Source organism: Notothenia rossii (genome assembly GCF_949606895.1).
Source record: "Notothenia rossii genome assembly, chromosome: 6".
In the NCBI taxonomy this organism is placed as follows: domain Eukaryota; kingdom Metazoa; phylum Chordata; class Actinopteri; order Perciformes; family Nototheniidae; genus Notothenia; species Notothenia rossii.
In genome coordinates this window covers 21,148,300-21,172,546 of record NC_136909.1, presented here as the reverse complement: position 1 = coordinate 21,172,546, position 24,247 = coordinate 21,148,300, and the positions used below count along the sequence as shown (strand labels likewise).

Genomic DNA, 24,247 nt, shown 5'->3' with positions numbered 1-24,247 from the left:
CACACCATCTTTCTGAGCTGAAGCACAGAATTGAGAATGAGACAGTGAGGGCAAGAAGAGACGGACAGACAGAGGGAGAGACTGAGGGATAGAGAGGGAGAGCAAGAGAGGATATGATGTCACTTTTTTTACCAAACCTTTTTGTGAACTTCACTTTCTCTTTTCTGTCATTCGGCCTTTATTACTCAACCAAAGCTCTTCGTGTTTCTGCTTGAAATACCATATTAGGGTTTTTACATGTTTTATCACACCGACTTATATTTATACATGCTTTCCATTACTTCTGATCCATTTTCCGAAGAATTCTATAACTTTAATGTCAGCAAAGGCTTTGCATTCTGATGGAACTCTTGAGGCTTCACAATTATTTGCATGTCTGAGCTGTGAATATTTATGTTTTAAACATTGAAGGGTAAACACTGCTGGGATATCTGTTCTGCACTATCACTGTGTAGCAACCGGATGAAGGCAGTAAGTATTATGATGGTTCTCCTGAATGATTTCCTCCTGACCATATACTCAACTCACCATCACTCCAGGCCAGCAGGCAAAGAACCGGAGTCAAAATGATCAACACTGTGTGTGTGGCACCATGCCCTGCCAACAAACACAGGGAGAAAGGGTCTGGGCAGCAAATGTATGAATCACAGCTCTTGGTTGACTTGCAAATTGCAAGGATTAGATGCCTATGATTGGATGATCACATTCCAGCAATGAGGTGGAAAATATCTTAATGCCAGCTATGCCCTCTATGCTTCCTACACAGTATTGTTTGAGAATCCAACAAGGGTCCCATCCTTCAGTAGTTAAATGTGTCTGTATAACACCTTTTTTTGTCTCTAGTCGAACAGCATGGAATTAAACTGTCACTGTGGTTTCCCATTGGTCGAAAACTATTGAATGTTTACCTTCCCTACAGTGTGGCGGAATTATGTTGCAGAGTGAGGTATCCACTATCCTCATCATGTCAATATTTTACAAATGCATTTACTTAAACATCACACTTGTATGATATTGCACAAGGATTTGAGCGATACATTTCTTGGCTGCTTCTTTGTTTCCTAGCAGCGCCAACTGTCTTGAGAAGGATTAGTAAAGTGTCAAGGAAAAATCTATTGGAGGCAAACAATGTGCTATTGTTTCCTAGATGGTATTTGTTAGTCTCAGGTTATACCATCTCTTTGGATCCAACCCCAGAGAGCCCAGTCAGTGCCAGCTAGAAAGACATTCCCCCCTCACCTCTCACAATCGCCATACAACCAATCTATATGTATTCAATGTTGCAAGTCATACAAAGGTATACCAAGTGCTGAATATTGGGGGTTTAAAGATGCTATCCATGTGAATATAAAGTGTAGGGCATTGGTTGCCTTCACTTTGCAAAACACCACCCTACTGAAACCAAAGAGTGTAAAGGTAAGGTAGACTGTATTGATAAGTTGTGTTAATAACATGCAAGGGTTTTATTGTGGCTTCTATTGTTTCAGACTGTGATGCTACTCGTTTCAAAGATGTAGCTGCAACTAATTGTGTGACAGCCATTATTAATGTTGGTTTGAAATGTATTAGCAAATGTCATGTTTATTCTCATGGCTGTGTGACTAACATTTTACCACTGCATGGTTCACCTGGTTTGACATAATACAATTCCATGTTGCTGTTGCATTAATGTTTAAAGCACGTTTGGTCAACTTGAGAAATCAAAGGCTACTTTTGTTATGATCTGGGATAGTGCAACAGTGGTTTCTGTTGCCTTGTTGAATAAGTCAGCATACACACTCATTGCTAGAGTCTGCAGGTCCTCAAATACCAAATTAATGAACTGGAAAAGGTGACTGGCATCCTCTAAGGACATACTACACTAAAGCTTTCTGTTGGTGCAAAATATCCCACCAACATGAAGTGCTTGTGGTCTCTGCAGGACAATGATCAAATATGAATGCATTAGTGTCTACACAGGATTTTTTCACACCAAAATGTTTTCAAGTTGCCTTGTAAGATGGTTACACCGGCCACAATTCTCCCAAAGGAAATGTGTGATAAAGTCATAGCTTGATGGATGCCAAGAACATGTGAATACACAGAGAAACCGGAAAGCCATTAGTGTCCCAGACAACACATGAGAATGCTCTAACCACTGTGGTCCCATGATAATACACTGCAAACAGTCTTCCTCTCCCCAGCTCTCCGAAGTCGCTCTTAACTGCTCCCCCGATCCTTCCTCCTTCATCATCCACTCCTCCGAGCTGCTGTACTTGTTTGCTCCTTTGTCCACCCACTCATTTCTCCAGGTACTTCTCACACCTTGGAAAGCTCTCTCCTCCTCCCTCTCTCTCAAAGCTCCCGCATCACTTTCCCAGCCCCCTTGCCAAGGAAAAACGACATAAGGGTTCATCGCCAACCTTTTGGGCATCCTGTTACCAATCCCTATAAACTAACATATATCTCACTGCTAATCTTTGTACAGTTTACATTTGTACAATGACGATAAATTACACTGACCTTTTTCCCTATGCACTCTGATCTGTGTTGTAGCATATTGCTTGTGCATATTTAATATATGAATCAGGAATTATATACAGAAAGTTTACCTTTAATCAAATATGTTAAATATAACTTTAAGAAGGTGGGGCACTGTTCTTCTTTACTGTTCTTAGCTCTCAGGATATATTTGTGAGCTTTAAGAATTTGTTTGATTTCTTTTTTGACTCTTTCCTTCTTTCTCTTGGCTAAATTCCCTTATCTTACTGTTCCAGCAACTGAGGTGAAGGGATTAGATACCCCTGTCCCAATATTCATGAGGCAACACTCATGAATTCTCATTTCAAAACCAACTGGCAGTACAAGTAATCTCAAACCTCGCTGTCCTTACCCCCCCCCCACTTGTTCCCCCTTTTCCTCATGCCTTGTCATGTCTTTTCTGGCCTCTCGCCTACTCTCTCTTCTCTACCTGTCAATCCCCCTATCATGTTCTCTTCCTCTATTCTACCCATCTGCTCATCTTCTTTCGCTTTGTCTCCTCTTTTCTTGTCTCAGGAAGAAAGCATCTTCCTCCCCCTCTTCTTTTCACCACCCACCTTCTATACCCTGTGAACCCATTGTTATTTTGTTATTTCACTTTCTCTCTCTGACTCTCAGAAGACCTTCCAGGTAAAAGGTGTGAAGGAGGAACTAAGTGCTTTCTCCTGTGTATAAACAATGTCCTTTATGCTTGCATGGCTCTGGGACTGCCTGGCTGTGGGAGGCAAAGAAGGGAAATGTCTGCAGAGATTTATCAATTGCTCAATCTCTTCAACTCTAATTGTATTGCACTCTCTCTTTCCACGTTGTCACCCTCAAGTGAAATGATGGCCAGCAGATTTAAGAACAAAAAGAGGGTTCAGTGAGACATGAATCTCTAACAGACTATAATGGGTACAGGATAAAGTGACAACAGTAAACGTAAATAAAGTCATCTATTGTTTTTATAAAGTATAACCTGAGAAATCATATTCTTGAAAAATACATTTAAGCATGAAACATATTTGCTCTTACGCAATTATGTGAAATGGCTGGTCTATATTTAATAATTAGGATTTACACTGTGTAAGCTATGAGGTAATAACCATCTTACTGGTAAGGAGAAGGACTTGTACCTCTCAATGAAAGTAACAATTTCCTGAATATATTTTTCTGGGCACCAGACTGACGCTGCAGGACTCAGTCAGCAACGTTAAATACAGTATGAAGATATCAAGGACTTTTTCCAAGTTAAAGGGATCCCCTGAAGTCTGTTCCGGGCATACTGAAAGCTTGGACCTTGACATTAAAGATGGCTGTTAAAGAATTGAAGGAAAAAAACATAATAAAACAGAGAAAAAATGTAAACAGCAATTTAACTAAAGGTTGAATGTATTTTGGGTCTTGGAGCATGAAAGTCAGAGCTAAAACCGTTCATAGCAAAATAAGAGAAAAGACCAGTAATCTACGGCAGCAATTTGACAATTATTAGCTTAATATTATTACAACATAATTTGTTAGATATTTGGAAGTAGCATAAGGTCGTTTCAGCAAGCTTTTTCAGCTTGATCTTCAATATAACTTCTTATCATCCTATAATAAATCAAAGGAACCTCATCAGACATCATGTTCCACCTGCTGTTTCACTCCGTTAAAGAGAGAGAAAAAAGATATCCCTATGGCGTGAATGAAGTGTGTGTGTGTGTGTATGTGTGTGTGTGTGTGTGTGTGTGTGTGTGTGTGTGTGTGTGTGTGTGTGTGTGTGTGTGTGTGTGTGTGTGTGTGTGTGTGTGTGTGTGTGTGTGTGTGTGTGTGTGTGTGTGTGTGTGTGTGTGTGTGTGTGTGTGTGTGTGTGTGTGTGTGTGTGTGTGTGTGTGTGTGTGAGAGAGAGAAAGAGATTGGTTGTATAAAGGCATAGTCTAAAACATGTCAAGTATTTTATTTGTGTAACGCAATCAGCTCTCATGGCAAAATTGCCTTGCATTCAATTGGGCTGAATAAAAGCAGTGAGACCACAAGAGAGCACTTTATATCCACAAAAATATCAAATCAAGTTTTTGGCTGCTCTCTGCATGTGTGTTTTATGACTCTAATAAAACACAAGCATTATAGTGGGGTAGCTTTTTTACTCACACTGTATGTATGTGTTTTGTTGTGAGTGCACTCATGCTGTCACAGTATATATCTGTGCTGTTTATTAATTTATTGAGTCTTTTGTCTGCTGGTCAAATAGCACTTCACTAAGCCAAATGCTCTTAGGGGAGTTACTTTCAATTTGTATCTGATTCATCCTCTGATTGTGTGTTTTTTCGCATAATAATAATAATAATAATAATAGATTACATTTGTATAGCGCCTTTCAAGGGACCCAAGGCCGCTTTACATGGTAAAAAAAGAAAAGAAAAAAAAAGGGGCAAATATTAAAGTAAATACAAAAAAAAGAAGAAATAATTAATAGCAGTAGGAGTGGAAGCAGGGGAATGTGATGGGTTAGGGGTCAAAGGCCATGGTGAACAGGTGAGTTTTTAATGCTGACTTGAAGATGTCCAGGGAAGCAGCATTTTGGATTCCAGATGGTGGGGGCCACAACACTGAACGCCCCGTCACCAATAGCTCGGAGGCGAGTACGGGAATGGAGAGCAGACTCCAAGAAGGGGTGTAGGGATGGAGGAGGTACGATAAGTACTGGGGGGCGAGGGCATGCAGACACTTGTAATTGAGGAGGAGTGTTTTGTACTGAATGACTTGACCGGCAGCCAGTGAAGGTGGATGAGGGTGGGGGTGATGTGTTGCCATGGCCTGGCGGCAGAGTTCTGGACATACTGGAGCCTCTCCAGGGTTTTGCTGGGAGCCCCGGACAGGACTCCATTGCAGTAGTCTAGACGGGAGGTGATGAAAGCGTGTATGAGCATTTCTGCCACAGAGTCAGAGAGTGTCGGAGTGTCGGAGTCTGGAAATGTTTTTGAGGTGGTATAAAGCAGATTTGGTGACAGATCTGATGTGAGCATGGAAGGAGAGGGTGGTGTCCAGGATAACACCCAGGTTGCGGACTTCAGTGGACAGAGAGATGGAGCAGCCGTCAACGGAGAGGAGCGGATCTCCAACCTTGGAGAGCTGAGCGGTCGGTTTGGTGTAGAGATAGAGCTGTGTGTCATCAGCGTATGAGTGAAAGCTGAGAACATGATGGCATGTAGTGGTAGCATGTAAATGGTGAATAGGAGGGGGTCCAAGCACAGAGCCTTGAGGTATACCTTGGTTGACTGGGGCCGATGGGGAACCGCAGTCACTGATGGTGACAAAGTGTTTCCGGTTCGAGAGGTAGGATTCAAACCAGGCAAGAGCTGTGTCACTGAGGCCGAGGTGGTCGGACAGGTGGCTAGGGATGGTTTGGGATATGGTATTGAAGGCTGCAGTTAGGTCCAGGAGGATGAGAATGCTGATGAGACCGGAATCAGAAGTGATGAGAAGGTTGTTTGAGATTTTAATGAGGGCAGTCTCTGTGCTGTGGTGGGGTTCACTGAGCTCATCGTTGGACATGTGGTGTTGGAGTTGCGCGGCAACTGCATTTTCCCGGATTTTGCTGAGGAAAGGAAGGTTGGAGATCAGCCGGTGGTTGTTGAGGTCCTCTGGGTTCAAGCCAGGCTTCTTGAGGATAGGAGTTACTGAGGCAGTTTTGAGGCTGGGTGGGACTATGCCAGATGGCATGGACAAGTTCACTATGTCTACTATAATGTAGCATATATATATTCAAACAATCCCTCAAAACTCACCTTTTCACTCTTGCCTTCAACTCTTAATCAACTAACCCCTTGCCCTTATTCCACCTAGCTTAGCACATTTTTGTTTTACTTGCTTGTAAGCGCTTTGAGCCCTAGAAAAAGCGCTTTATAAATGTAATATATTATTATTATTATATGTTGGGTAGGGCTGCCTTGACCAAGGCTGCGGGCATGGGGTCGAGAGAGCAGGTTGATGCCTTGGCCTATGTGACCAGCTTGGTTACTAGGAGGGCATCCACTGGGGAGAAGCTGCACTTAGATGGGCATGTAGCACCTTGCGGCTGATTTGTGGTTGCAATTGGGGGGGCAGGCACCAGAAGTTGCTGGTGGATGGACTCCACTTTGGCCTGGAGGAAGTCCAGGAACTTCGAGCAGAGGTCGAGAGCACCTGGGGGATGGCGATATCAGCAAACTGCTGTTTGCTGATATATATTATACTCTGAATGTTATTAACACTGTAGTACTGTTAAGGGTCAAATATATAATATAATTATTATTTTTTAAATTGTAATTGTTTAACCAGCAATTATATATTTAAAGCTGTCATCATTCATGTCATTAGACTCAGCATAGTGAGGTAGACTTTAGTACAGATCAACATGAGGCGGGGGAAATAAATTAAACATCTTGATTTGTTGTATTGCTCAATGTTGCAGTAGGAAGACAGATGTCTGTATGACATAATACAACCAAGTGCAGCTAGTAAAATAAAGCAATGCTGTCAGAGTTACAGATGACTTAATTATGTGATTTTGCTAGTAGCTTTTTTAATACATTGTGTTCAAGAGAGCAAGGAGGGGAACCGGTGAAATATGACCGCAATGCCAGGGGCTGTTGTGGATGTACATGTGCTTATAAAAGGTATATGATGCTATGTCGTTTTCAATGTTGGTATATTCATACCGTTTTGTTATAGTGCAAAACATCCGGGCGAAGACTTTGTGTCATACTACAGTATGCCATTGTCCCTGCTGCATATTAGTGGATGGAAATAAATAATGATGTCAGTATATACTTTCTTACCTTTAAGGTTTTTTCGTTTTTTTTTTTGTGGAGTCATGAGGGCAGAAAGAAATCATTCAAAAATAATTTCACGGTGATCTTCTACTCCTCTGCAGTGAAGGACTGTCTTTGTGTATGTGTTTAGAGAGAGGAAGTATGCTGTCAAGCAGCTTTACAGACTGATACAAAGACAGAAACAGAAAGAGAGAAAGGGACATAGAGGGAGGACGAAGCCCAGTAGGGGCAGGAAGAAAACCATACAATAGAGATGCACTACTGATTCTTTTCAAATGACACTTTCTATCTACTAGCCAATCAACAGGCATAACTCCAACTGAGCACACACACACACAAATAACCTTTCAAAAGTCGGGTTGGATTGGTTCGACACAAACACACACTTATTTTTGTAGTTTGATCAATGGATATTACTGCACATAATGAAGTCCCTTGAACAGGGTGTCCTACTTAGCAACGGTCTGGTACCCTTAGCAGCGGTCTGCTAGAGAAAAAACCAGACCTCTGGAACGTCCATACTGACCAATCAGAATTGAGTATGCAAATAAGCTGTGTAATAAGGCATCAGATTACCTCTTGTAAAATGTCAGTGTTATCTATTGCTAGACCTCAACACTTTTAACACAATGATATAGATAGAGAGTAAAATGAAGGTGAAAATAGAAAAACAATGAGATAAACTGGAGGGCAATGTCAAATAACATAACATTTATCATTTTTTTGCAATTTAGTCATGACGACTGCAGAGAAGAGGAAGGATACATAATGATACATATTGTAGAGAAAGATGAGCAGAGGACTGTCAATACATCAAGAAAGCCAGTGTGCTCAGTAATTGTGTGTTTGTTTGAGTGTGTGTGTGTGTGTGTGTGTGTGTGTGTGTGTGTGTGTGTGTGTGTGTGTGTGTGTGTGTGTGTGTGTGTGTGTGTGTGTGTGTGTGTGTGTGTGTGTGTGTGTGTGTGTGTGTGTGTGTGTGTGTGTGTGTGTGTGTGTGTGTGTGCGTGCGTGTGCGTGTGTGCGTGCGTGTGTGTATGTGTATACACAGTTGTTATTTTAGGCAGTTAGATAAATGTTAAGATGAAGGAAGGATGGCAGCAGAAGGAGGGTTCCCCGGCACTGAGTGATTGAACGACTTTAGATAATGAGATGTCTTTGGTCCCTATGGCAGCTAATGAGACTGCTCTGTGAATTCACATCAGGGCGTGCACACAAAGATGCAATGGATGGACAGAAACATGGTCAAGGGAGTCGGGGAAAGAGAATTGGGTTGGAGGCTAAATCATTTTGAGCCTGGTTTCCATGGAAGCTAATTTCAGTGTAAGTCTGCTCTGTGGGAAATTGACAGCAGGGAGGGTCAAAAAGGAAAAGCGGAAGGAGAGCCCATAAACCTAAAATATGGTTTTGTTGCCTTTTGAGAAAATAATAACATGACAGGTGCAGCTGTGACTTGATGTGTTATGATAATTTGCAGATAAAGGTTAATATATATAAAAAAACAAAAATAAAGTTGGTTTACAGTAAGTCAGAGACGTACATAAGAAATTTGAACATAAAAGATTGCCTATGTTTAAAATCAAATCCCAGATGAAGACATAAACCCGCAAAAACAAAAAATCACTACCTGTCTGTTTCCTTTGCCAGCCATTCCCCAAATGTCAATTGTTTTCCCATTGGCCAAAGCATCTCGATAAAAATGGTTTTATATTGGATTGATTTGCAAATGTGTGACCCAGTGGTTGAGACGTGTAATTTAGCATACAGCTTTGTATGTTTTTGTTTCAACTAGAAACATTCAAAGTTGAAGGAGGAAGACGTAGTTTGATCAAAGCCTTAAATGCCAAACGTAATGCTATGGTCTGCTGTTGCTATGTGCAGCTAATCCGATTATATGTTAATGATATTCAATGTCATACACGTCTCCAATCTGGAGCTTTGACTGTTTTTGCTGGTACTGACACTTCTGCCTATAATTGGGTTACAGACTAAGACTGCAAAATATGAGGGGGCCTCTGAAATGGGACATTAATGTTTTATGAATAAAGAAGGTCATCTCAAATTGTGATAGTCATGGGGGAAATTTAAAATGTCCTGATTACAAAACTCTAGTCATTTATTTATTTGAACTCTGAAGTAAAATCCTGCTTTAAAAATACATAAAGATAGAGAGTGAGAGAAAGCAACATTGAAGTTGGATGAACAAGAAATGTAAAATGAGTGCGTGTTCAACTTTAATTTGAGGAAGCGCTGCCCTTTAAGTATGAAACTTAAAGGGCAAAAACTTTATTTTTTCTTTAATGTGTTTACATTATCACATTGTTTTCATCAATATGACAGTTTGAGTTATTCTCACCACACTCAGTCAAATGTTTCACACACCCTAAGGCATTTTCTTCATGCTGACTTTAGCATTATCCCGCATCATTACTGTGAATCACAACAAGTTCCAGTGTGTCAGAATACATCAATTGAAACAACGACAAATCTTCCCAATATATTTTCAGTCACTCTAATCCATTAAAACTTTAATCAAGAACATAGGACTGGGATTTGCATATATTTTCTATACACTTTTGCATTGGCAGCCATTATAATTAATTCATAATGCTAAAATAAAAATGTGTTCTCTTCTCTACTGCCATCAACTGTGGATTAGGGCTTGACGCTCACCCCTCCTCCACCTCCAGGGTCGGGACGCAGGGCACTCCATCATAAGATATATGAACTCACGATGGTGTTTATGAACCCTTTCAGTCATCTTGTGCACATGTCAACTAATTTGTTTAATCACAAATAAGTCTCCCCAGGTTGAACTGATGCTATTGCAAGATTGGCGCTAATTAAAGGCCACAGTTGTGTTGAACAAACCGCTTCTCCCTGTTTTCAGTCGACACACAGACCTTAACCGTAGTTGCCAGTGTCTTCACAGGACGCCAATTGGTCCAATCTTTCATGATTTGTGCTTGAAGTCTTATTCTGCATTACACATCTTTTTTTATTTCAATAATAGCTATTCTAAACCTCTTCCCATTTTGATGGTGACTCCCACATTCCACTTTAAAATACAAAGTATTCAAACATCAGACAATCATAGACGCTAGCAAGGTCTCAAAAGACAATGTAGTTGTATAGCAGAACACCTTTCAGCGTAGTTGGGGATGGGGGGGACTTCTAATCTGTGATTGCGGCAGTGTGTGCATACATGCAACAGTGTGCCCTGTGTGTCAAGACTAAGCTGAGATGAAATATAAGTTGAGACAACTATTGAGTCCTGTGCCTCCTGTGGTCTCCTCCTGTTCTGCTTCCCCTCGCCCCCCACCTTTCCATAGACAGTTATCCAATTAGATGATTCTCATTGCCTTAATCGATGGAGACATGAACGGGCACACACTGACATGCATACGGACACACACACGAATCCAACCCTTTCCCTAAGTAGTGTCTAGCCTGGTTACTATGGAGATGGGGGAGTAGGCTGTATGGAGTGAAATGTGAATATAAGTGACAGGAGCAGATCCACAATTAAGTACCATGCAGGAGGCAAACGGGAAGGGGGGAGGGAGAGTGATTTATTCATTGCACCTGTACACACTTCTGAGGACACACACACACACACACACACACACACACACACACACACACACACACACACGCGCGCACACACACACACGCACACACAAACAACATTCATTACAAGCCGTGAGTCAATTAAATAATTATAAAGACAGAGCATAATAAAGCTCGTCCATCTGCAAACGTATTAGCAATGGTCAATCCTAAGGTTCACACAAGCAAGAACAAGCAAACTGTTATGCACACGAACACAACACACACAACACATAACACACAAATAACACGACACAGACTGTGTTAAATAAAAGGTTAAATATTAGTCTTAATTCATCAGATGGCCAGATACACTCTGAATGGATTAACAAGTGAATGCCCCTTTTTGCACCTGCACACACACACACACACACACACACACACACACACACACACACACACACACACACACACACACACACACACACACACACACACACACACACACACACACACACACACACACACACACACACACACACACACACACACACACACACACACACACACACACACACACACACACACACACACACACACACAGTGAAGTAGTTGAAGGCCTGTATTGTAATATTTCTATGGTAATTGTGATGTGCCATTTTGTCTTACTCAATTCAGTCAAATTGAGCTAAGATCATGTATTACCCGAGCTCAGTAGTTATAGTGCTGCAGCGATGCAGGCTAGACAAAACAAACTCTGATTTTGAATTATCTTTGAATGCAGAATTTGATCTATAAATCATCCTCTTATAATTGTGTATACATTGAGTCATTTACCAATTAAATAAAATCAATCTAGCGGTGAGACAGACAGTAAAGTGAGGTTTTCTTCTGGCGCTTATGACAAACTGCATCAAAGGCAGAATACAAAGACCCCTTTACTCTTTGATACACCTAAATCTAGACCTTACAGGGGATAACAGGTTCATCTCATTTACAGTAAGGGCTTGAACATTAATTAATTAAGAGATTTCCTGAGCATTCAACATTGCAGTATATTGCTTATGAGCGCAATATGTGAAGGACACTGCAACATGCGTTATTTCAAAAATGCATAAGTAATGATTTTAATCAAAGTAAAAGATAAAACACTAGGAAAAGGAACAATGGTCAGTGACCTTGTAAGACCTTGGATTGGCTGCCTAATTGAGAAAATTAGATTAATATTTGCATTTTTCAATTCAATATTTTAGTTGAGGTCTTGTGTGTCCGCCTAAAGGTGCCCCAAGCAAGGCATCTCAAACTATATCACATGAGAGATGGACAGAGACAAAGACAATTGAGTTGCCAGACAGGTTACAAGTTAGCTAAACAAATACACAGATAGACAGGCTGATGGGGAGACAGGCAATCAATTCATTAGAAAGATAACTGCACAATCAGACGAGCAAACAGCAAGACTGACAGGCAGGCAAATTAGTCAGGCAGTCTGTTCAGTGGCAGGCAGACAGAAATACAGGAAGTGCTCATTGGACAGACCAAGCAACAGACTGAGGGACTGTGAGGCCTGCAGGAGTTTAATCAGTCATGATAGGGGCGGAAAAAATCCAAAATGAGAGGCAAGATCAGATTGTGATTGAACAATAGCTGGTCGAAATCACAAGCTAAATCGTGGAGTAGCATCTAATCTTTCTTTAATAAATCCTGTACTGCCTAAAGATACTGAATCCCCTTTCTGTTCTCCTTATCAGCAGTCAACAGTCCTAGACAGTGGTGTTTGTGCCAAGTTGTAACTGTGTCTACAATATATGTATGAATGTAAAGTTGCTAAAAAAGAAGAAAAAAAAAAAATGCATAACCAGAACCAAATTGATCACTTAACTGAAAGAAAGTTTAAAACGACAAGCTACAGAATAATTTTGGCTAAGGATTGGTAAAATATAAAATAATGTAAGCAATAGGTTAGGCATTATGCAGGACTCAGGAACATGCTGCTGGCTCAGAGAGCTCAGTCAAGGAGAGAGTGTTGAAATGCTGCCTCCTGCTGTGTTATAAATAAGACACTCAAGACATAAGCTACTCACTGTCGTCAAGCAATTCAAACTATAGAAGGAAAATACCAACACAGACATTTATCCTCCATGCACGCAGAACCCAGATAATAGAACTCAGAATGGAACTTCAAAGAATTACAGCCTGACTATGAAACAACAGTGCAGGGCTCTTATATCAAAGCAACAGCCTGAAAAAGCTTTTTAGCATGTGCGTGCGAGCGAGTGTGTGTGTGTGTGTTTTCAGCTGGTGGATGATAATGTTTTTTTTTTTATCATTTAATTAAATCAGTAAATATATACCATGTTCTGGCCTTTTTTATGTTGCCTCTTTACATGATATGGTTTTGGTATGTATCTCTGGTCAATGATACTATACTGAAAACTGTATATGATAAGCAAGTTTTACCCAAATTCATAATTTCAAACTCAAGATTTGATATAATCTTTCTTGGACTTGGACTTGAATAAGTAAGACTGCTTGTCCTATCAAGACACACATCTATTTTACAGCTTTGCAGTGCTTGTTGCAGTTTAGGAAATAGGCTTGCCCTTTTTCACTGTGGCTATATATTGGTAAATTCTCTTTTAATGACAGATGTATTAATTAGAGGTCATGAGAAATGTGCACTCATTGCAATATGTTTATCAGATCAGGGACACTGGTCCATACGGGCAGCAGTTGTATCTCATTCCCTGATTGTCAGAATAGTGAGCCAATTCCCATTTTATTTTGTAACCTACCTAAATGCTGACATTCAAGTTCTGAGTTAATTGTATTTGTTTTAATATTTGACTAGGTATGATGTCAAGAAGTATAAGTGGAAGATATTCTGTTATGGAACTGCTGGGTTTAGCTGAAAAGAAATCACAGCGCTGTGCCTAAACAACATTAGAACCACAGCAGTTGTTACTTTTTCCAACAAAAGTGGAATTTGGAAAGTGTAACAGAATAAATGTTGACAAAAGCTTTTTCATCTCAGTCTGACCCCGGCCCAGAGTTTTTGTAGGGCAAAGGAAACTAAACCCAAAAGCAAATCAATGTCCTCTGTGGACTATAATATCAACACATAAAGACCAGTGACTTTGAAGCTGATGCACCTGCCCTGTTACACATGGTATTATCATCCTACCTTCTTGCACAGCCTGGAAGGGGTTGTTCCCGTCAACGAACTCCACAGAGATGGTGATCTTTTCCGTCTCCAAGATCTCGTTGTTCAAATTGAGATCTGCCACAGCAAGGCGGAACACCTCATCATCTTTCCGCGCTGACTCATCAAATATGGCGCCTAGAAGTAAGAAGAAGAAAAAAAGGAAACTATTACTCAGTATTAAAGGACTTTTGAAATAAAAAGGGATGGAGACAAAAATATGGTGATGCAGAGTCCTGTGCTTTAGTGGTATATATACCATATATATACCACATATATACCGTATGTGAGTTATAGAGAATGTTGTGTGAGGATCAACCCTCATTCACTGACCCATAGAAAACAACAACTTTATCTGCTGAATGGATGAAGTTGTAAAACAGTTCATAGGGGCCAGTTCTATGATACCAACGTCAACAATATGAACATTGGCAACATTAATGCATTATTTTGCACATTACAACATTTCCCAAGTTGATAACAAGATGAAATAGTCACGTGTATACCAAGTTCCTTTTTTTACACCCTGAAAAATATATTTCTACTGGTCAATGTTAAAAAAAAAGGATTTCAAGTTATTGAATATACATAATATGTACAGTAGTGTTTGTCACCATCCACATCTGAACTGATACCGGTATTGTTACCTGGAATTCTGTAATGTTATTGAATTATACCCTTGTTCAGTACTTTACTCCCTTTAATAACAAAAAAGTACATTATTTTGTTGAAAATAAGTACAAGCTTCTCTATTTCAACATTGTTTTCCATTTAGAACATTTAGTTATCCATTTAGAACAACTTCCAGACTTTCAGTCTGACAGTCACTGTTGTGTGTCTTTGGACGCGGCATGTGTGAGCAGAGGTCAAAGATTTTACGTAATTGGCGAAAAAATCTAAAGCCTTCGGATATTTTGACAGTTTAAAACACTTGATGATCTAACATAACGAAGAGTAGTTCTCAACACGTTGAAAGGCTTTGAAGCACGTCCGCTCTCGTCCCCTCCACCTCTCGTCTCCGTGTGGAGCAGCGCTGCTGCTGTGCATGCTGGGTATCTTTTCGAAGTGAGCAAGGGCCGCCAACGGAGCCCCGCCAACGGAGCCCCGCGCCCCCCCTGAAATTCAAGGTGTTTTAAAAAAAAAAAGATGTATGATTTTTTTTTTCCATAATTTAAAAAAATATATATATATAGCACCAAATTGCAACTAATCTATATCTAATGCCACTTTTCACATTGAACATTCGGTCTTTTATTAAATAAACTAAACACTTTCATTTTAAGTTGTGAGTTTAGTGTTTTTGAACACTGATGCATTAATAAATAACAATAATCCACAGCTCCTTTCTGCTCCAGAGGATTTAAAAAAATATATATCCCAATGCCAGAAAGTCTAAGGCAACCCCTATGTGAACCCCCAACTTGTTGCTCTGGCCGGTATTGCATTACCCTTCAAATAGTTATCTCTCTCTGCCTTCCTGAGAGGTGTGGGACACAGGGGATGAAAGGTACCAAAGTTGGGCAATGATTGATTTAAAGTTATTTCTTACTTTTGTACATGCACATAAGAACAGTTTTCCAAAATCTTATTTAAACAGCTGACTAAGTTTTGTAGGTTTTTGTATTCTTGCGGCTGCAAAACAAACATCTCTGTTATTTTATAATGTGGTCTGGACAAGGTGGACTTGTGTATGAGAATAGCCTCAGAATTGTGACACAGCTTGAGAGAGACAGGGTGAGAGAAATGGGCCGACACTACAGTTCAGGCTGAGGAAATACTGCCCAAGGGCACATTGACTCAGTCAAATGAGTTGATGCAAAACGACAACATAGATGAAGACAGGGGAATGCCAGTATATGTAGTGGCAGATTAAGTTCCCACAAGTCAATACTAAATTAGTCACCAGAATAATGTCAAACTGCAGTGATGCTGAGAGTAAAAGAGGGGAAGCATGGAGCGTTGACTGGCTGCTAGTGATTTGATAATTGCTGTGGTCTGTCACACACAATTAACTATGTGTTTTATATATCTCTGTTTCTTGCCTTTTAGCATCACATTTAAACCCACTTATCCCCTCAACCCATTGGGCAACTAATTGTGTAAGCTAGTGCAGTGAAGCTCTGCTAACTGTTTTTCACTGACCAGAAAATAAGCCTTTTATTGTAAAGCTAGTGGGTGTGTGTGTGTGTGTGTGTGTGTGTGTGTGTGTGTGTGTGTGTGTGTGTGTGTGTGTGTGTGTGTGTGTGTGTGTGTGTGTGTGTGTGTGTGTGTGTGTGTGTGTGTGTGTGTGTGTGTGTGTGTGTGTGTGTGTGTGTTGCAAATCCCATTAATATCAAGGCTGGCTACATTGGCTGAGGGCCATGTTGTACCACATTTGGAGGAGCACTGCTGTTATTGGGTCTTGTACAGTTCATTGAGTCTGGTGCTAATACAACAAAGGCTATGGAGCAAGTGGTTCTTGGATTACATTTATAATACTGGTATTCAGGGGTATGTTATAAACTCACTTTTAAGGTTGACTACCTAAAAAGAAAGTTGTAGCTTTGTCTAAACCAATTACTTGTTGCCAGCATCAATCTTAAAAATCAACATCTTACTTGCTTACCCCTATTTCAAAAGGTACTTTTGATGAAATTTAACTTTTAAAAGGACAATTTATTTCAACAAATTATTGACACATTCAACAAATTCAAAAGCAACTGCAGTTTAAACTAGTTCAATGGTATGCCAAATGCCTCTTAATCAAAAGGACTCATTTAGTATGGCTTTTGCAATAAGTTGATCTGTCAGCATTTGGCAACTGTAAATACCCTCCTGCTGATTGAGCCAGGTTGTTTCAACAATTCTGCACTATAGATGAGGTGAGACAAACAGGCCTGGTCAAAGCGATAAAGAGTCAATCACACAGATTCATTAACTATTCCATTACAGATTAATTATTAATGGTGTTCCAATCAGTTTGAATGTGACACTGCTCAGGAAGGATTTGAAAGTTACACATTTTTTAAATTAGCTCTGCGACACAGGAGGACAATGTAAGGCTGTATATGTCTAGAGGACGAATGCATGGCAGTGGAGAGGACTGTATATGTTTTTGTATTAATTTTCTTCATGGAGGAAGTCAGACAAAAGTTGGACACATGTATGAATGTTCTCAGAGGGCATTTGGGATCAGTGTCTACTGCAGTCTAAAGCATCCAGAGCATAAAAGAATACATTAAAATAGAAGATGAAAAGTAGAAGAGTAGAATAATGGCTCCTTTAATCTGGGCTTCTACAATGGAGTTGCCATAGTAACCTCACTCGTTCTTCTCGACATATGTTAAAAGCTGCGCTGTGCACCACTCTCTTTGTATATGTTTTGTTGTTCTCTCTTTGAAATATATATAAGCAATGTGTTGTTTGAGTCTAGTGCCACAACAACTACAATGAAGGTATTACAATTGAGCAATTTTTACTAAATGTATTATTTATTTATCATGTATCATTCTTAATACCATTACAAAATAAATATGTATCAGCAACTTTTTCTCCTTCCTTCTCTTTCTTCCATGATCTCTTATCCTCCTTCTGTTTTTGTACAATTGCTGTTGGGTGCAATTATTTATCAACAACATTATATGATTAAAAAACAAACTCTTATGTAGACACTTTGAAGAGCAGGTTCACAGAGACAGAAAAAAGAGATATAATTAAATAGAAATATACTTTTATATAAATAAATATCTTCTGTATATAGAAATTACAGACACATCTATTAAATGTGTTTTAATAATCATTCTCTTCTCAAAGAAAGGTAGAAAATGGTGTCCGTTTTAAATGTGCTTATAATGTATGTTGGAAGTGGCAACAAAAAATTATCTCAATGTGTGTTTAGCAATTTCCATATCGTGGAAAAAATATTGGATGTGTGAGAGTAGAAAGAAAAGCAGTGAGGTTTTACAAAGATTGTGAGCGCAAACACCACATAAATCAACCAGGAAATAAAAGCATTATATATTGCTTTGCACAGACAGCACAAGGGTGGGTACACATGCACACAGACGCACACGCACGTGATGAGCAGCACCGAATTATCAACTTATGTACAAACCATCCTTTCAATAAAAAACAGCATCATTGACAACCGTGGTCAATTTGAGAGGATGCAGAATCACAAAGTAGAGAGGTATTGATCAACTGCCTCCCTATGGTCAAGTGTTTGGTTGGTATACATTTCCGAGTTTGTTTTCCTTGATAAGAGGCAATAGATAACTTGTTTGCATGCTACTGCCAAATAACCTCTTGGGTTGGATGATGGATGCTGAAGGTAAGATACAAATATATATATAGACATTTTTATTCATTGGGATAAACCCCTTGAGATGCACCATCTAGTTTTCAAGGGGGTCCCGACAATAGCAACAACTTACAGACATACATAAACAAAAAGACAAAATGCAAAACATGACACACAAGACAAACCACATACAGTCTGTTAAATGAAATTCAAGCAAAGCACACAATCATTACAATTTGAGACAGTCGAGCAAATCAGTTTCATCAATATCAGTTAATAACAAGTACAGACCAGTTGAAAGTGAGATAACAATGCATGTTTAAATATACCCAATGTTGCAAGAGATCTAATAGCAACAGGTAACGTATTCCAGTCAGTTGGGGCTTTGAACATGAACGCTCTTCTGCCAATCAATTTTTTAGCAGAGGGGACAGAGAAATAAATCTGAACAGAATGTCTAACTTGATGATTTGGTGAGTAGGGTACAAAATACTGCTTTAAATAAGGGGGATAGTTAAGATAAATGCATTTAAATATCAGCTGAAGCCAATGCGTGTGTCTTCTTACATTTAAAGAAGGCCATTTAAGTTGGTTATACATTGTGCAGTGATGTGTACAACCAAGAATAAATCTGCATAGTCTGTTGTAGGCTATGTTGAGTGGAGCAAGATCTGATTTATGTGCATTTTGGTAGACAACATCACAATAGTCCATAATCGGAAGAATAAGTTGAGAAGCAATTCTCTTTCGGACACTGAGCGTAAAAAACACCGTTTCCGTAATTGACTTTTTGTATTACATGCTTTATATGTAGTTTAAACGAAAGTTCAGAGTCTAGCCATACACCAAGATATTTAAAGCTATCAACTTTATGCAGAGAAGTGCCATCCTTACATGTTATTACTACATTAGGTTTGGATTTGAGCTTCTGCCTGGTACCAAAGACCATGGTATAAGATTGTGTTTTGTTCAGCAGTAGTTTATTGTGTGATAGCCAGTCCTGTAAGATATTAAAATCCGATTGAAGAGAGATCTGAATTTGTGAAAAATCTGATTTGGATGTATATATGACAGTGTCATCAGCATAAAGGTGAGTACAACAATTAATGAGACAAGAAGATAAATCATTTATGTAAATAGAGAACAGAAGTGGGCCCAGAGTTGATCCTTGGGGTAAACCCTTTTGTTGGATCAACAGGTCAGACCGTTTTGCATTAACAACCACACATTGCTTTCTACTGTGAAGGTACGAGTTAAAACAATAACAATGTATTATTGGAAAGGCCAATGCCGTGAAGTTTATCCAAGAGCAGATATCGATCAACGAAATCAAAGGCTTTTGTCAAGTCAATAAAAATGGCACCTGTGAGTTCACCATCTTCTGCAGCAGAGTACAAGTCATTCGTAAATGTAAGTAGGGCAGTTGTTGTGGAGTGATTAGGCCTGAGACCAGATTCAACCGGAGATGTTGTGTGCCATCAACAACAACGCAGAGGGTGCACGGGTAGAGGAGAAAGTATTTCATGTTGAGTTCACGGAGCTTGCGTTTGACTGGATCGAAGCTCCGGCGTCTTCTGGTAAGCTCGGGACTGAAATCGGGATATATGCTGATGTGTTTCCCGTTGTAGTCCAGAGACTTTTTTCTTCCTGGCAAGACGAAGGATGTTCACTTTGTCCTGGAAGTTCAGCAGCTCGATCATGATGGCCCGCAGGCTGGCACGGGAGATTTGCCTGGCAGTCGGTGAGCGGTGTGCCCTCTCAATGATCGGCAGGGTAGGGAAGGCATCTGGCCCCAGGAGCTGCGGGATGAGCCGAGACATGAAGCCGATAATGTCACTGCCTTCAGCGGACTCCTCGATTCCTTCGAAGCGAAGGTTAGAACGTCGGCTCCGGTTCTCCAAGTCATCAACTTTAGACATTAGGAAGGAGTTGTCTTTCTCAAGCTGCTTGACTCGAGCGACACACTCGTGTACATTGTCCTCATTAGCCCCGACACGCTGCTCTAACAAATTGACCTGGTCTCCCAAACTAGACAGGGAATGGTGTATCCTGCTCAAGCTATTTTGAATGGGATCCATTTTTGAGTCAATGTGAGTCAGCATGTCGGTCTTGATTTGCTGAATCGCGTCCCACAAAGTTTGCAGAGACATGTTTCCCTCCATAGTTGCAAATGCAAAAAATACAATAATCCAGAGACCGTAGTGAGCCGCTTTACTATGTTATTAAAATGGTCATGGGTTCAGATCATGTGGATCAATGATATGAGCTTTAAAGATCTAATTTAACAGCGACAAACAGACGAGCTTGAGATGCGCTTACTCACGCTGCGACCATCTTGTCAAAAGTTGAAATAAGAAGTCGGGGTGTTGAAATCTGCCATGAGAAATGTACTTTATAATATTTGTATTTAATCTTTCTCTTGCGATACATGTTTTATATGTGATCTATGTTCTCTTTTTTAATTTACTTCTACACATTTAATTAAAGCAAAACCTCAGAAATGTATTAATTGCCTACATACAATGTACATGGTCATTCACATTCTTACTTAAAAGGTCTGGTTTCTACAACAGGCACCTAACCAGACATTTACTGTTATCAACACAGCTTTAATGAGACTTTAACAAGACAAGACTGAGAGTCCAACGCCCAAATCAAAATGCTAACATGATGAGGCTAGGTGTGATGTTTTTGCTATCACAATTTAGCGTATCAACATGCTAATATTTGCTTATTAGAACTTAACATAGCTGAGGCTGATGTGAATATTACTAGTTGTGTAGTAATGAGTCGGAAAGGACTGAATGAACGAACATTTGGACCAGATATGATATAGCTAGAGGAAACAATGAGGGATCACCACCAGGGATTTCGACTGATCCTGAGGGGGGGCATACATTGAAAATTCATGGCAGGGCTAGTTGATCAAAGTCAGTGGGAAGAAAGAAACTGTGAACTTAATCAGGACTGGCAAAAGCTGATATTGCTCCTTCACCCGAGCTAGGGGGGGTAGCACTGTTCGACTGCCTGCTATGAGAGAGTGAAATGGTCAGAGCGATTCAAGCTGAAAGAATGCTCAAACACTGCCCTGACCCTCCTTCCTCACAGTGTTACTTATTCCCTAGCCATCAAAACCACCAGGTGAAACAATACATTTGATTGGTTTAGAGTCGTTTAGGTTATAGGTGTGTGTCTGACTATGCGTAGGCTATCCCATCAAAACAGGGTTAGTAATATATTGGTCAAACATTCTCTCATAACCTTGCAGCTCCTGAGTGGCTCGCTCATGCAGGTTAAAAAATCAAATATCAACCACTGATTTGATCTGGTCTATACAGTCGTTGGCTTTAATTCATGATTCATGTATTGCTGAATTCATTGTGCTCAGTCTGTGAAGTAGTGATTGGATGTGTATTCAGTAGTTTACTAAGCCTGTTCATACATAGGTAACTTGATCGTGTGGTTTTGTGTAGGAACCACTACTGCTATCAGTTCTCGCTCCATCAACAGTCAACAGAACGCATCATGCCAGAAAAATCACACCAGAATCAGGCACCACATCACCCCAGTACTAAAAAGAAATGCTCACTGGCTTTCTGCCACTAAATTCACTAGAAAATTGTGTTTTTTACTTACAAGAGCCTTTCAACAAGGGGCTCCAATTATTTGAAGACCTCCTATCCCTTCACACACCCTCTCAATCCCTTAGATACACCCCTGCCTCCCTCTTCTCCACCCCCAACTCCACCCTTCAGAGTATCTACTCATCTCCAAAGCAGCTCTAAATTAATAAACATGATTGTTTCAAGCCAAAGTTGAATATAATCACTCTCCATCTTTTGTACCAATAATTGTTGAACATGTATACGTTATAACTAGGGCGGGGACTCGATTAAAAAAATTAATCTAATTAATTACAGGCTTTGTAATTAATTAATCGCAATTAATCACATTTTTAATCTCATATAAATATTTGACCTGAGAACAGTGAGAAGCAATTTTTTTCACATGGATTTTAGTATACCATTGAATAATGACTGAACACATAAGCTTAAGCAACAAAACATTGTTTGTTTTTTTCAAGGTGGTACTTAACCAAGACCAACAGAAAAGTGCAATTTTTGCCATAAAGTGTAGCAATAGCATATTTAGGAATATAGTACATTTCAGAGATTCAGGTAGCCTATAGGTAGGTAGATCTTCTGTAAACTATAACACTTTTTTTTTTAAAGTAAAACACAATACTTTCAAGTACATTCAGAACATTGGAAACCCTGACTATTAGAAAACATCTCTCTGTTGCTTCAGAGGCCATAACAGACTTTGTTGATTTACCAACAGTTGATTTAAAAAATCTAATAAATTTCAGTCCAACTCTCTCAATAACCTTGGCCAAAACAATAAACAGTTCAACATAAAGTGCCAGTTGCACCAACAACATAATAAATAGTTCAACATAAAGTGTAATGTACCATTTAAAATAAAATAAAAAAGTGCCAGTGATTGACCTCATGCCTTCCTATTCTGCCAATATCCTGATGAAAAATAAAGTCTCTCTCTGCATAGGCCACTGTTTGATCAACGCGAATTGGGTGTGGGTCCTTGTACTCCGAGTCGGGCTAACGTCCACGCTAGCTGCTATAGGTTTTGCATTGAGGTGATACTTGAGGCTTGATGTGCTGCGGTGATATGCAAATTTCTTTTTGCATAATTTGCAAACAACCGTGCTCTTATTGACGCTTCCATCGGTCCGTTTTTTAAAACAAAATGTCCCATTCACGGGGCCAACCAAAGCGGTCTCATCAGCTTCTTCGTTCGACTATTGTTCACTGTGGTTTGTTGTTGTATGAAGTCATGAACGTTAGTTGGTGCTCCAGTATAATCGGTACCCCTGAAACTCATCCAGTGAGAAACGTTCCGCGGTACAAAAATAAGTGCAATTAAAATGCGTTAATTTTTTTAACACGTTAATTTTTGTGTAATTAATTAATCTTAATTAACGCGTTAAAGTCCCGGCCCTAGTTATAACCTATTGAGGCTTATCAATTATTGTTACATAGTTTGTATATTCATTCATTCATTTATGGTAAAACATGAAGACATTACATTTATTTCCATTAGCTTCAGTCCAGTTGGTCTGGAGCAGAAACATGGATACATTTTTGAAGGGGGATAATTCATAAAGCTCATCCATCCAAGTACCTACATGAAATCAGATAATGGCATTCATGCAGACAAAGGCACATTGTTGAATGTACAAAACACAGCTCAATTTCCTTTTTAAATGAACAAATTAGGATGGCACATCATCCAATGCAGAGTTATTATGTTCCCACACTCTATAAAGACCCAGTAATTAAGCCAGTTCCTTCTCAGGGTAATCATTCAGCATGAGTGAAGAAATGACTACTTGGAATGATTTGAAGAGGGTATAGGAGGTCATAAAAAAATCATACACGTTATACAGTTAAAGCATAGGAAGGTTGATGATATTCGCTCTTCTTCTTCCGAAACACCATTACTCACCACTGGATCACCAAGTGAGGTTCTTACCCTCATTACCTCTGCCCGTCCTGTCCTTACCTGTCCCGTCCTTACCTGTCCTCTGGACCCTATCCCCTCAAACCGCCTTCAGACTATCGCTCCTGATATTCTACTGTTTCTCATCCATTTCATCAACACTTCTCTAACTTCTGGTCACTTTCCAAACAGTCTCAAGGAGGCAAGAGTAAACCCTCTCCTAAAGAAACCCACTCTCAACCCGTCCAATGTTATAGACTACAGGCCTGTCTCTCTCCTCCCATTCCTGTCTAAAACACTTGAACGCGCTGTCTTTAAACAACTCTCCTGTTATCTCCATCAGAACAACCTTCTTGATCCGCACCAGTCTGGTTTCAAGGCAGGTCACTCAACCGAAACTGCTCT

At 39.8% G+C, this 24,247-nt stretch overlaps 1 protein-coding gene across 5 annotated transcripts in view; it reads right to left on the bottom strand.

The window, feature by feature from the left end:
- grid2 (glutamate receptor, ionotropic, delta 2) overlaps positions 1-24,247 on the bottom strand; it is a 486,943-nt gene that overhangs the window by 366,931 nt on the left and 95,765 nt on the right. For all 5 annotated transcript variants that reach the window (XR_013809307.1, XM_079687594.1, XM_079687592.1 and 2 more), the window contains exon 2: positions 14,026-14,181. Coding sequence is in view for 4 of the 5 variants with exons in the window: in XM_079687594.1 (XP_079543720.1) it covers positions 14,026-14,181 (156 nt within the window). In the remaining variant the exon portion in view is untranslated. The remainder of the gene's footprint in view (positions 1-14,025; positions 14,182-24,247) is intronic.